We start from the raw sequence: 13983 nt of genomic DNA on the forward strand, positions 1-13983 counted from the left end.
CTCTGGAATAAACCTGTTTACTCAGCATAAACAGGGTGAGCTGAATTGACAAATAAACATTTTAGCGTAATAGCTTTTTGCTATCTTAACAGACTTCATATTTGTAGGTGTTGAATACAGCCCAACATCTTGTATAATGCAGCTTTTAGTGACATTGCTTAACATGTAGATTTATTACTTTGTAGTTTCCTGGAAAGCTTTCAAAATCATATGCTCCTCAGGAAAAACAATTTTCATGTGTCATTTAATGAGTTCAGGAGTATCATATCTGATTGAATTTATTTCATGAAACACTGACATGTCAAACACTTGCCTTTTTCTGGCGAGGAACTATGTGTGACCGAAGAAACATTTAAAAGCCATGGGGGAAATTGAAAATCCCCCAGGTGAGCTGCAGCTTGGCTAGACATTGGTTTATAATACTGTGTTTCCCCGAAAATAAGACAGTGTCTTATATTAATTTTTGACCCCAGAGATGCTCTAGGTCTTATTTTCATGGGATGTCTTATTTTTCCATGAAGAAGAATTCACATTTATTGTTGAACAAAAAAATGAACATTTATTATATACTGTACATTAGTTGTCATCACAAACCAGCATAACCAGACAAACTGTGAATCCTATCAAGAATTTCTTGTTACTACCATTATTTCCATGTACAACTCTACATTTACCTATCCTGCATGCTCTGGTGTTCTGTTCGGTGGACATGCTTCCAAACAAAAACTTTGCTAGGTCTTACTTTCGGGGGAGGCCTTATATTTAGCAATTCAGCAAAACCTCTACTAGGTCTTACTTTCTGGGGATGTCTTATTTTAGGGGAAACAGGGTACTTGTTTGGGGGGGGGGAGAGAAGTACAATCCTTTTTTGATGTGGACAACTCCTCCATTTTCTCTCTATCACATATGGTGGAGACTGAAGAGCATTCTCTCTATTATTAAGAGTCTCTCATAATCCTACTTATTTGTCCCAAAGCATGCACTATTTTTCTGAGCTCTTTGCCCCATCCCTCCTATCATATTTCTACCTTGTTTCCTTTTTCCTCTTCTGCAAGTCTTTGCAATCTTGGATCTGCCTTAAAAATCTCTCCTAGACCCTATTCCTTCCTTACTGATATACTCTCTCTGAACCCCACCTTTACTACTCAAGTTCCTCTACCCATTTCCTTCTTTTAATATCTCATTTTATTTCATTTCATTAACTTTATTTAAAATGCATGTAACACCTGTTTGGTTTTTTTTCCCAAAAAGAAGCAACATTAAGAACAATCACTGTAAACCCATCCAAAGGGAGCCATAAACAGCAGCATCAATTGGTTAAATACTTTGGTGAACAAACAAAAAAAAATCCAGAAAGCTGACCTACTATGCAAGAATTAACCAATTTAAAAAATGCCCATACAAGAAACCTGGGAAAGACGTGGATGTAGACTGACTGGGACAAAAAAGGATCAGACAGTCTGGAAAGAGGAGATCTATCCTGAAACAGGATGATGTTGCTGTAGTTGTTATATGCCTTCAAGTTGTTTCTTATTTATGGCAGCCCTGTTACAAGGTTTTCTTTGCAAGAGTAGTTTAGAAGGGGTTCTGTTTTTTCCTCCTGAGGCTGAGGGAGTGTTACTTGCCCATGGAAACCCAATAGGTTTCCATGGCAAAACAGGGATTCAGATCCTGGTCTCGAGAGTCATAGTCTCAAACAATTACACCAAGCTGGCTCAGAAAAGATTGTAGCTAGCTGAAATCATGAATAAGAGTGCTTTCTCTTTATTGCAACCTTTTATTGCAATTTTTAACTGCATTTTCAGCATCTTGTACAAAGACTGGTCTCCATACCGTGTGTTATGGTAGTCATGGGTGTTCATGGGTCATAAATAACAATGGAACCCTCTAGTTTATTTAATCCTTATTGATTTTGACAACAAGCAACTCAAGGCTTATACTTTCCCCAGCAATTCATTAATCTAGTGAATGGAACCATAAGTAGTTCTTCCAGCCTGTTGCATAGTTGATTGCAACAGGCTAGATAGAAGCACTCCTATCAACTCTGTCATGGTCCTAGTGAATCCCAGGAAAGGAGAAGCAGCAGAAGTAGTCTCCATTGTATCCATTTTGATGGTTTTGCTGTGTCTTGTATGTTCCACAAACATGGAAAAGGACCACAAATGTGTATTTCAGATTCTTGCGAGGGACTAGAAATAAGTAGGAGACCCATAATAGGTCTGTACACTTCACATTTAGAGCCTCTTAATGACTTTTGTTAATAAAGAAGCACACGGATGAGCTTATTAATTCTGAAGACTTAATTATATTCAGAAGCTTCAATCAGTAAACCAGTCAATTACTTTATACGCTGACTTTTTAGTAAGTCTGATACTCAGTGTGGCTTAATTCATTCCCAGGACTTTCTATTTCCTTCCTGCTGTGTTGTGTATTTTTTATTCAATTCTAAACCTTTGTTTATGGGTTTGTACATAATGCTTTGTTATACACACATAATTTTGTGCAGGTTTGTGTACATTGAATCATTATAAAGCAACATTTCCCCTTACCCAGCCACTCATGTGGACAGTTTTGGATCTTGGAATCTTTTGGATTTCTAGATACATGATGCTTAACTTGTACCATATTAAAGCTGCTGTGGTTACAGAATAACATTTTTATTTATATATATATTTACAGATGGATGGAAGTCTGTCTGGATGAAGAACTGCCACCTACTACTGAATTGGAAGAAGGATTAAGGAACGGTGTGTACCTTGCCAAGTTAGCAAAGTTTTTTGCACCAAAATTGGTCTCTGATAAGAAGATCTATGATGTGGAACAAACACGCTATAAGGTAAATGGTTGATTAACAGATGAGAAAATCTGTTACTCTGTCTGTGATTGCTGCTTCAAATTGTACCATATCAGCATGACAAGGGTGAGCACCAGGTTTGAGGAAGCAGTGGCTAGCAAATAATCCCTTCCTCCAGTCATTCTGTCTCATAGTAACCTTAGTAGGCAAAGTTGCAACTCGGCAGTGATGGATAAAGGTGTTAGCCCTGTGCCAGAATACCCAACAACACTCAGAGTTGTTCTGGGGAAGTGGAAAAAAGAATTTTATTTTTTAAAGCTTGGTCCAATTTCTTTTTCAAAACCTGAAAAAAAAATCATTAGTTAAATAAATACATTTTATATTTACAAATTTATATCCATGTGCAAAGATATAAAGCAGGGGTCCCCAAACTAAGGCCGGGGGCCGGATGTGGCCCTCCAAGGTCATTTACCTGGCCCCCGCCCTCAGTTTTAGACTTAGGCTCAGGCTTGCCCAAAGTCTGAAATGACTTGAAGGCACACAACAACAAAAATCCTACTTAACTTGACTATCTCATTGGCCAGAAGCAGGCCCACGCTTCCCATTGAAATCCTGAAAGATTTACAGTATGTTGGTTAAAACTGTTTTTATTTTTAAATATTGTATTGTTCTTTCATTTACTAATATTGTGCTATGGTAATAATATAATATATTGTGTATACATATAATATTGATAATATCTTATTTATTTATTTATTACAGTATTTCCACCCCTGCCCTTGTCACCCAATAGGGGACTCAGGGTGGCTAATAATAATAATACAATATAATAATATTGTATAATATAATAATATAAATTATATATTATATATTAAATGTAATATTACTAATAATATTACGGTATAGTGGTATAGTACAATATATTAATATATAATGCTAATATTGTACTATGTTAATAATATAATATATTGTATGTATATACAACTTGTAAGCCGCTCTGAGTCCCCTTCGGGGTGAGAGAGGATGGGGTATAAATGTAGCAAATAAATAAATAAATTTTTGTTGCGGGGGGGGGGGGGGGCATTTACACTACAAATAAGATATGTGCAGTGTGCATAGGAATTTGTTCATTTTTTTTTCAAATGATAATTCGGCCCCTTAACATTCTTCGGGACCATGAACTGGCCCTCCACATAAAAAGTTTGAGGACCCCTGATATAAAGGTACGGCATGTGGGTGTCCAGTTCCAGGTGCATTTTTTAAAAAAATCTGTGTCTTGTTAAACCTCTCAAGTTACTGGAAAGAGAGAAATGGCTGTCTTAAGAACCTCATTTCCTGCTGCTAAAATAATAAAACTGCAGATAAATGTCAGTGGATCGTTGGCAGCCATCTGTTTTAAACATGAGAATTTAAAATCTGAGAATTCCCTGGAACACTAAATTTGAAACATTGGAGCTTTGATTTTTTTTTTCTCCTGGTTTTGGGGATAAGGGACCTTTTCGCTTTACTTTTAGCTGTCTCAGTTGGTAACTCCTTGACTCCTTTAATGCTCAAATAAACTTCGTAATCAGTAGGAATTCATTAAAAGCAACCACTTTAGCAGCTCTTTAAATGTGGCTGAGCAGCACACAAAATATAAGTGTAGAAATACAACAAAACAAATACGCCACAGCAAACAATTAAATATATAGTGGGAATCTGTACTAAAAAAACATGGAAAATTAAATGATTGTCTGCTTATGACCCTCAGAAGAAAATAAGCATGGTATCAAGTGAATTTCTCTGGGGAGGAAGTTCCAACTAAAAAAGCACATCACTACCCATCTTGTTTCAGATAATTTGGTAGAATTATTGTACTTCCCCTGTTTCTCTTGTACCATAAAGCCGCAAATAGGCTCCCATATTTCTCAGGTGCCTGCAATCATTGTTCTTAGGTCACATGTATGGGAACAGTTTCAGAGGCTAAGCTTTGGACCTGAGAATAATAGAAAACCCAAAATCTACAAAGAAGAAATGAATTGATCCTTCCCAAGTGTGCATTTTGTAAAGAGATGCTTAGGAAACTAGAAGAATTGCTGTTAAATCATGCTTTCTGCCCTGGTGGTCAGTAGAAATTTGAATTATGAAATCATGATTTAGTTATTTTATTTTAAAAAAATCTATTTGTATCAGTATGTATACAATCTATTTGTATTGTATCGTATGGTGATTTGGTAAAGACTTAAGCAGGTAATGTGAAAAATGTCTAAATAAAAAGGATTTAATAAGTACACCGTTTCATTTTATGGTATATTTTTTGGAAATACAACTTGAGGATGAGTTAATAAGTAGATTAATATTTTTGTTTACAGATGTCAGATTCTGTGAAACGGGGTTAATTGCTTAGAAATTATATATTTATAACAATCTAGATAATTTTCAAAACTCCTTGTATAGGGAAGGCTTAGAAATCTAGATACAATTAGATTGGAGACTGGAAAAAATTGTATTTTTTGTAGTTGTGAAGAAGAGGACATTTCAGCAGGATTTGCTTATAGTGCAAAACCAGATTACAAGCAATGCCTGTTTAAATACTCTCTTTTATACAACCATAAAGAATTACAGGAACCACCTCCAATTTTCATATTGATGGTCCTATTTATGGAGATACTAAAATAGCTTAGGAATCTTTTCTGCTTCTGTTACTCTCCACTCTTTTTCTTTTTCCTTTGCTAGCGGTCAGGTCTTCATTTCCGCCACACAGATAACACGGTACAGTGGTTGAGGGCAATGGAGTCAATTGGCTTGCCTAAAGTAAGTATTTGAATCTTGATAATAATGTGCCCAGATTGTTAAAATGTTTGTTAAATCAGCTCCCATTAGAGCAAGTTAAACCATGGGTTTTTCATTCTCAGGGCTGTCTACACTGACTTGCCATTACTTTCTAAGAGATGCTGCAGTTTGAACCTGACACCCATTTATATGCAAATTACAATCCTTCTTAATTTGGAGATGATGCAAAACCTGTACTGTACAAACTAGAACTTGAATAAGTTACATTTTTGGTTTGCAGCCCCCAGAATCCAGTGGCCATGGATTTTGGGAGTTGGGATTGAAAAAAGTATCATTTTGAAATTCTGCTTCCAATTAATAGGAAAGCTGGATGAGAAAAAGAATTTGTATTCAGCCCCTTGTGTTTTGCAAAGGCAGCTGGTACAATGCAGAACAGGAGGAAGCTCTCGTGTTTTCCAGCTGGCATCACTTGGTGCTATTAGGTCAAGCAGCTCACATATATTTCAGAGACCTGGCATTGAGGCTGGGAACAACTGGACAATGCCAAAAACACAGAAGAAAGAATTACTTGGCATTTCCCCAGTATAAGGTTATAAGCCCATCTGTAACTAGCAAACTTACAACATTGGTGATAGACATATAAATTAGGATGCCATGTTTACAAATTTGATTTCCTCTGACTTCTTTCAAATCCATTGCTTGTTGTCCTTCCCACCACCACCACGATTTTTGGACTTCCAAGGCAGCTGCCCAGAACTCAGTGCAATATAATGTTTTGATATCACAGAATTTCATCATCTCAGAGCTCAAATAACTTACTTTATTTAGTCCACTGGCCATATTGGCTGGGGAATTCTGGAAATCATAGGCCAAAAAGTAATTTTACAAAGCTCTGTTTTACCTGTTTACCCTTCTCTCACCTTCCCTTTTTACATATATTTTACTTAAGGAACTCCCAATAGGATTTAATGCCAGTGTTTAATACTTATACATATTGCCAACAGGTGTTTTGCAAGGTATTTTTTCTCCTTCATAAGCTCCCAGAAAGATTTCATAAACTGCTTATTTGTTTCTATATTGCTTTAAGCAGTTTTTTTTTACACACCAGAAATATTTTGTAGGTTTTTCTTTCTGTAACTTGACTGAGGACTATAGAAGTAGTTCTGAAATTTAATTTTTCTCTATCTTTATTTTTTTGAACTCATTTTAACCACATTAAAAGATGGGCTAGACCTTTCAGTTGGCAGGTTGATATTGTTTGCAATCAGCCATGAACAGAGCTTGCATATTCAGAGCCATGTGTTTCCTTGATAGAATCAGTCCACCTGTCGTGTGGTCTCCCACTCTTCCTACTGTCTTTCCAAGCAATAGGGCAAAGTAAATAGGTGCCATGTGCAGTGGGGATAAGAGCCCAAAACCTACCCAAGCCAGCAGGGTCTCTAGGAACAAATTTAGTCCTAACCCCAAAGGGCAGCTCAAAATATTTTGCAGATTGAGGCAAAGGGCAAGATGACCCACTTCGTTTCATTCCACATTGAGTAGCCAACTACACAGATAACTGAATCTTTAACGTTCATCAGTATTCCCTATTTCATTTGACAATAGCAGAATAAGTAAGGGCAGATACATAGTTGTGAGTCTGTGGACTGGTGCTGCCTGTGGAAAGAAATACAGTAAAGTCTCACTTATCCAACACTCGCTTATCCAACATTCTGGATTATCCAACACATTTTTGTAGTCGATGTTTTCAATAAATCGTGATATTTTTGTGCTAAATTCGTAAATACAGTAATTGCTACATAGCATTATTTCATATTGAACTACTTTTTCTGTTGTATAACATGATGTTTTGGTGCTTAATTTATAAAATCATAACCTAATTTGATGTTTAATAGACTTTTCCTTAATCCCTCCTTATTATCCAACATATTTGCTTATCCAACGTTCTGCCAGCCCGTTTCTGTTGGATAAGTGAGACTCTACTGTAATAACTTGTAGACAAAGGGACACAGATGTCCTGTCACATTGGGGGGGGGGGGAATCATAGGTGTTCCCCCATTAGATAGCCTGGACCATAAGAGCCATAGGGCAGGCCACATAATGCATACAACCCTGTCTTCTAATTCCTTTAGTGCTGTTCCCTTGCTCACAGCTCTGACTGCTTGCAATCTGCTCAAAATGTGGTGCAAATGAAGCAATAGAAGCCACAGGGTATATTGTGTGAGCAGACCAACTCATGCATCCATAAGCTATTTATTTGTAGACATTGATGAGTTCAACAGTACATATAAGTTGGACATGCTACATTGCATTCAGATTGATTCAGGCTGCATCCAATGCACAGATATATGTAAGTTAGTCCCGTTTTGCTCAGTGTCATTAATTTCTGTGTAGAAATGTATATAGTTGTACTGTATAGGATTATACTGTCAGGTTATTGGACAACTACCAGATTCAGAATGCTTTGGAAAATCCAGCATCATTAGTTAGACTGTTTCAGCTGATCTAGCTTTTGAATTGTTTTTCTGTGTCAAAATACAACATCAATCCAGTCTGCTCGTCTATGAAACATTTGTTTATTGAAATAATTGATGGTGTGTTTTCCCTTTATTCAGATATTCTACCCAGAAACCACAGATGTATATGATAGGAAGAACATACCTCGAATGATATATTGCATTCACGCACTAAGGTAAAATTTAGACCAGACTTGAACATAAATTTTCCCCCCACACCTGAATCTACTTTTTACAGCAAGCAGTTTACAGGTTATGAAGGTAATGTGGCTATTAAAAATTGATGTTGTGTACATACCAGAAGCAAAATTTTAAAGAACAAGTGACCTGCATGTGCACAGTTCTCTGTTTCAAAGAACATGTGAGAAACCATTTTTCAATCTCAAATTAGGAAAACATTCAGACTTCAGAAATAGGAAAGGTCTACATTTCTGCTTCTATAAATATAAAAGCACCAAAAAATCCACTGTACATTGTGGTATGTTCTAGTATTAGATGTTACTTTTACACTTGCATTGATATAAAATGTGTGTTTGCTGCAACATTATGTGAATCACCAGATTATAAAATGATAGACAAGATGTCTGTCCTACATTGCTACTGTGCCCCCTCCATGTGAAACGTTTTTCAGAATTGTGGTTGCAATCATGCATTTCTTTTAAGAGCATCCCATATGTAATTTTAGACCCACCGATGATTTTGGATTAAAGGTCCCCTCACTCCCAGCCAGAATAGCCAATGGAAAAGGACAATGTTAGCTGCAATCCAACATCATCAAGAGCAATACTGCTCAAAAGTAGTGGTCTTTTACCTGGTGTCACTCCAAGAGTGATGTCTGCAAGAAGTCAGCTACCAGTCGCTATCAAGTTTCCAGCAACTATGGAAACATAATAATAAGACACACATAAAGTGTATATGCACATTGGCGGAAAAAGAATTATCTTCCAGTGTATCAAATAACCGGAAAAGCACTGATCTAGAACAGTGCTTTTTTTTTGCTATCTGTTTCGGAAGATCAGTGCTTATTTTTTCCCCGTTGTGTCAGGGATCTGCCCTGAATTTGTGCCCATTGAGTGCAATTGTTCCTTCCTGATCTGGAAACTTCCCAGGGAACAGCATTCATTGGTTCAGGAATGAGCAGTGTTTTAGAGGCTACCACTCTGAGTTCCACTGGTCTAGACCAGTGGTTCTCGACCTTTGGGTCCCCAGGTGTTTTGGCCTACAATTCCCAGAAAACCCAGCCAATTTACCAGCTGTTAGGATTTCTAGGAGTTAAAGGCCAAAACATCTGGGGACCCACAGGTTGAGAACCACTGGTCTAGACCATAAGAAGAGCTAATCAACAGTGACACTCCCTGCCTCAGAATCCGATAGGGTCTCCTTCTTGTGACGTTGGATGGCTGTCTTTTGAGGAGTTGTGTGTGTGTGTGTGATTGTGATTGTGCTTTTCCTGCATGGAAGATGGGAGCAGAACTGGATGGCCCCTGGGGTCTCTTCCACCTCTAGGATTCTAAGAAGATTTACTCTACTTCATATTTGTCATTACTGTAAGGAGCTGTAGGTAATACTACTGTAGAATAGATGAGATAGAGATGTTTAATATTCCTTTGGCACATGAAACAGGACTAGTTATGGCCTGTAGCTAGTTGCTAGTCTCAACTGGAATAGATGCACTGAATAAATGGAAATGTTGACATAATCCCCTCTATTCCAGTTGGAACAAACAACTGGTTATATGGTAGGACTTTATTTTTTATTTTTGATAGTAGGTGCCGTTTATTTTTCAGAAATTCAAAACCTAAGTGAAATTATCTCGTTTTCCCTATTAAGTCTCTTGCAAGCAATAGTTGTTATGAATGTACCATTTGTTGTATTTGATACTCAGTTTTTGAATCTTTTGAATAATTTCAATGTTGTTAATTAATTTTCTGGCTTGGGTAAGATCCAATCAATAAACAAAACAACAATATTTTAAATATTTCTGAAATGATAACCATTTTATAATAGAAAGCAACTGTGTTGGGTAAAAACAAAAAGGTTACTTTGTATTTCCTATGTTACAATATTTTATATGATTTGATATTTTTGCAAGTCTGTAGCTGTTTCCTGACATGGACACATGGGACTCTTAAAGTTAAGCAGCTTATAAAGAAATGATGAACTTAGTTCCATTGCAGTGATGTCACATGTTCATATGTTTAACTGAACGTTGAAGCAAGAGCGGATTTCCAATGTTTATTTCTGCTGGAGTGCTGAAGCCAGCTTAATCGATTGTTTGACTACTATAATAAACATAGGCATGGCACGCTCTGCATTTAACTGTGCATTACTGCAATGGCAATTAGTAGTTTTCCATATATTTTGAACTCATGTGTATGGTATTGCTTTTGGGATTTAACTTCCCAAAAGTAATTGGACTTGAATTTGACCTCAGATACAATCTGAGCCAGCAACCACAAAAGAAAATGTTCACTTGTTGCATGCTGTTGTTCTGAAGTTGAGCATCTTAACACTTCTTCTTGGAAGGAAAAAACATTTACTATCAAATGAAGTTGAGATTAGTTTCTCTAGTATCTCAGCTTCTGTATATCATTAATTGTCTAATGAATGTATGTTAACTTCCTGCTGTTAAAACATATTTTGAGCTAACAAGAAAACTGTCTGCAGTGCTGTTGTTCAGACTTTTCACATGTATCACTTGTCACTTGATGCTCTGGACTTACAGCCCTAACCCCTAGAGATAGTTCACTGAAGGTGATAGGATTTGACAGGAGGTGTCCTCAAGTAGAGCAGAGGAACTTAGTACAGTTTTTGGCCCTGTTTTGTCTGTAAAAAGCTTAGAAGCTAGTACCGTAGTAGAAGGGCCAGAAACAGGACATTTAGGCATGGATCCGTTTGATGCGTTGTTATTGTGAGGAGTCAAATCCTCATGGCTTCTATCTATGCTAGTTTGAACAAATTCAGCATTGAGAGGAGGTTGCCTGCACATCTTCTGCTTTAGCTGGTATGAGCCACAGGGAACACAAACAATTTCTCCTCATCTTGTTTGGCTTGCTCTACCTTGGCTGGTATGTGTCATAGAATCATAGAGTTGGCCTCATGGGTTGTGTAGTCCAAATCAGGATCTCTAGCTAAAGCATGCCCAGCATACAGTCAACCAAATTGGTTCCTTTATTTGTTGATATTTTTGCAAAATTACTGCACTATATGTGTGTACTGTTTAGCCTGACCCCCCTCCTTAAATAGTTAATAAAAATATGTATTTATATTTGAACATGAGATATTACTATTGTATTTCTTCAATTCTAAGACTCACTTTCCCCCCATATAAACATCTCTAAAAACGGGGTGCATTTTAGAATTGGAGGTGTATTTATTTATTTATTTATTTATTTATTTATTTATTTACTTAATTTCTATCCCGCTCTTCTCACCCCTCAGGGGACTCAGAGTGGCGTACAACATATATTTAGGCAAAAATGCAATGCCACATTATACAAAGCAAATAAAACATAACAAAAAATCAATAGAAACAATCAACATATAAATATAATTTAAAACCATTAACATTAAGATATTAAAACATAAAAATATAAAAACAGCATCTGGGTACACCTTCCCCCTCCCCCTTCATGATCTTAATGTCTTCTTTGACTCTCTTGGATCGAGTATTTTATGTATTATTGGTGGTGTTTGTATTAGGGTGGGCCTTACAATCAATGGCTTCTTACAATAGAAGAAATACCATATTTCTGATCTGGTTGAAATAGTAATAGTAAGAATATAAACTCGAACAGGTAGTTTCTAGCTTGCTGTCAAAGGCTTTCATGGCCGGAATCACTGGGTTACTGTGAGTTTTCTGGACTGTATGGCCATGTTTCAGAAGCATTCTCTCCTGATGTTTCACCCACATCTATGGCAGGCATCCTCAGAGGTCGTGAGGTCTGTTGGAAACTAGGCAAGTGGAGTTTATATATCTGTGGAATGTCCAGGGTGGGAGAAGGAACTCTTGTCTGTTTGAGGCAAGTGAGAATGTTGTAATTGTCCCCCTTGATTAGCATTGAATGGCCTTGCAGCTTTGTTTTCAAACACTTTATTTTGCTTGTAACAATATGAGATATGTACATATGTATGCTAATAATCACAGTTTGGCAACAGATGCACTTGAAAGCATATTTTAAAACCTGAATATCAAAGATGGCAATTCTTGTTATTATTAAAAATTAAAAGGGAATATATTACATGATTTCAGTTGTGATACTCATTATTCTGCTAAAAACAAGCTATTGTATTACAACTAGGTGGAATGCTTGTCTCTGTCAAGTATTAAGGAAAATTCTGTTGCCCTCTAGTGGTAAAATAATCCTTGCATAAACCATATTTTCGCAAGACAAGAGGGAGGACTGTGATGTTGATTTTGTGTTTGTCAAGGAAGGTATACAGTTCAGGGGATCAGTGACTGGTAATGTCAGCAATGCCAACCTGAAAATAACTAATTGAATCTGCCTTAATCCTAGGAAAGAATAACAAAATTGTCCAGCATTCTGTTCCATTGAAGGAAACAACTTTTAATGGAAACAAATGGCATTAATTTACAGGTTGGGTATCCCTGATCTGGAATTCTGAAGTTCCAAATACTCCAAAATCCAAAATAGGTGACTAAAATAGTCATACATCAGTTCATTGTACATCAGCTGTGTTTCATAAAATTACCATCATGCTGTGTATAAGGTATATATTAACCATAGAGGAATAACATGTTTAGACTTAGGTCTCATCTCCAAGGTATCTCATGTTGTATATACAGTAGAGTCTCGCTTATCCAACATAATTGGGCCGGCTGAACGTTGGATAAGCGAATATGTTGGATAATAAGGAGAGATTAAGGAAAAGCCTATTAAACATCAAATTAGGTTATGATTTTACAAATTAAGCACCAAAACATCATGTTATACAACAAATATGACAGAAAAAGTAGTTCAATACGCAGTAATTCTATGTAGTAATTACTGTATTTATGAATTTAGCACCAAAATATCACGATGTATTGAAAACATTGACTACAAAAATGCGTTGGATAATCCAGAACATTGGATAAGTGAGTGTTGGATAAGTGAGACTCTACTGTATATGCAAATATAGGTAATTCCATAATGCAAAAAAATCTAAAATTTAAAATGTTTTTGATCCCAAGTATTTTGGATAAAGGATACTCTACCTGTAACTATAAAGTAATAACGCTTTTAAAAATCTAAAAGAGTAAGTGGGAAGGATGACGTTTTGGTGCCAGAAGAAGATACATTTAGTGTTGGAAGCACACAGCTATCTGTTTAAACATAAAATTATTAATCCTTTGATTTTGATTAGCATACCTCTTGGTTACTCTTGGAAATTCCTTGTAGGAAAGCTTATATTATTAGAAATCTTTTTTTCTTTGCATCCGAACACATAGCAACTCTACTATAGCTGTATGTGACTGTATTTGCTCAAAGTTCCTCTCTTGCCACCTCTTTGTTTTACCAGCTTTTGAAATGTTAAGATCCTTTGAACAGGAGTTATTTTTCTTTTTCATTCTAGAAAGTGCCTTGCCAACTGGCCTTGCTCTTCAAATGGGCATGAGATACTTTGACTTCCACTTCTAAAAACAACTTCGATTAGTCCCTTGTGTAATCTTAATAAAATTGTCCAAATCCTTAACAGTTGTTAATTTCACATGGCAGGAAGACATGAATAAAGATGTGAATTTGTTCAGCTGTTGTCCAGATGGTTTCATTGCAGATGTTTTTGAATGGTATTAATATAGGCTTTTCAGGCAATGCTTAAATTAATGCTGGGTTTCCTTAGAATGTCTTATGGAGTTTTGAAATTATTTTAGATTGCCAGAAGAATATTTGAATATTG

The 13983-nt window shown here is 36.4% G+C and overlaps 1 protein-coding gene across 3 annotated transcripts in view; it reads left to right on the forward strand.

Moving 5' to 3' along the window:
- iqgap2 (IQ motif containing GTPase activating protein 2) overlaps positions 1-13983 on the forward strand; it is a 182587-nt gene that overhangs the window by 109761 nt on the left and 58843 nt on the right. For all 3 annotated transcript variants that reach the window (XM_062972342.1, XM_062972345.1, XM_062972344.1), the window contains exons 3-5: positions 2680-2836; positions 5510-5587; positions 8182-8258. In XM_062972342.1, coding sequence (XP_062828412.1) covers positions 2680-2836; positions 5510-5587; positions 8182-8258 — 312 coding nt within the window. The remainder of the gene's footprint in view (positions 1-2679; positions 2837-5509; positions 5588-8181; positions 8259-13983) is intronic.

Source organism: Anolis carolinensis, chromosome 2 (assembly GCF_035594765.1).
Source record: "Anolis carolinensis isolate JA03-04 chromosome 2, rAnoCar3.1.pri, whole genome shotgun sequence".
Taxonomy (NCBI): Eukaryota; Metazoa; Chordata; class Lepidosauria; order Squamata; family Dactyloidae; genus Anolis; species Anolis carolinensis.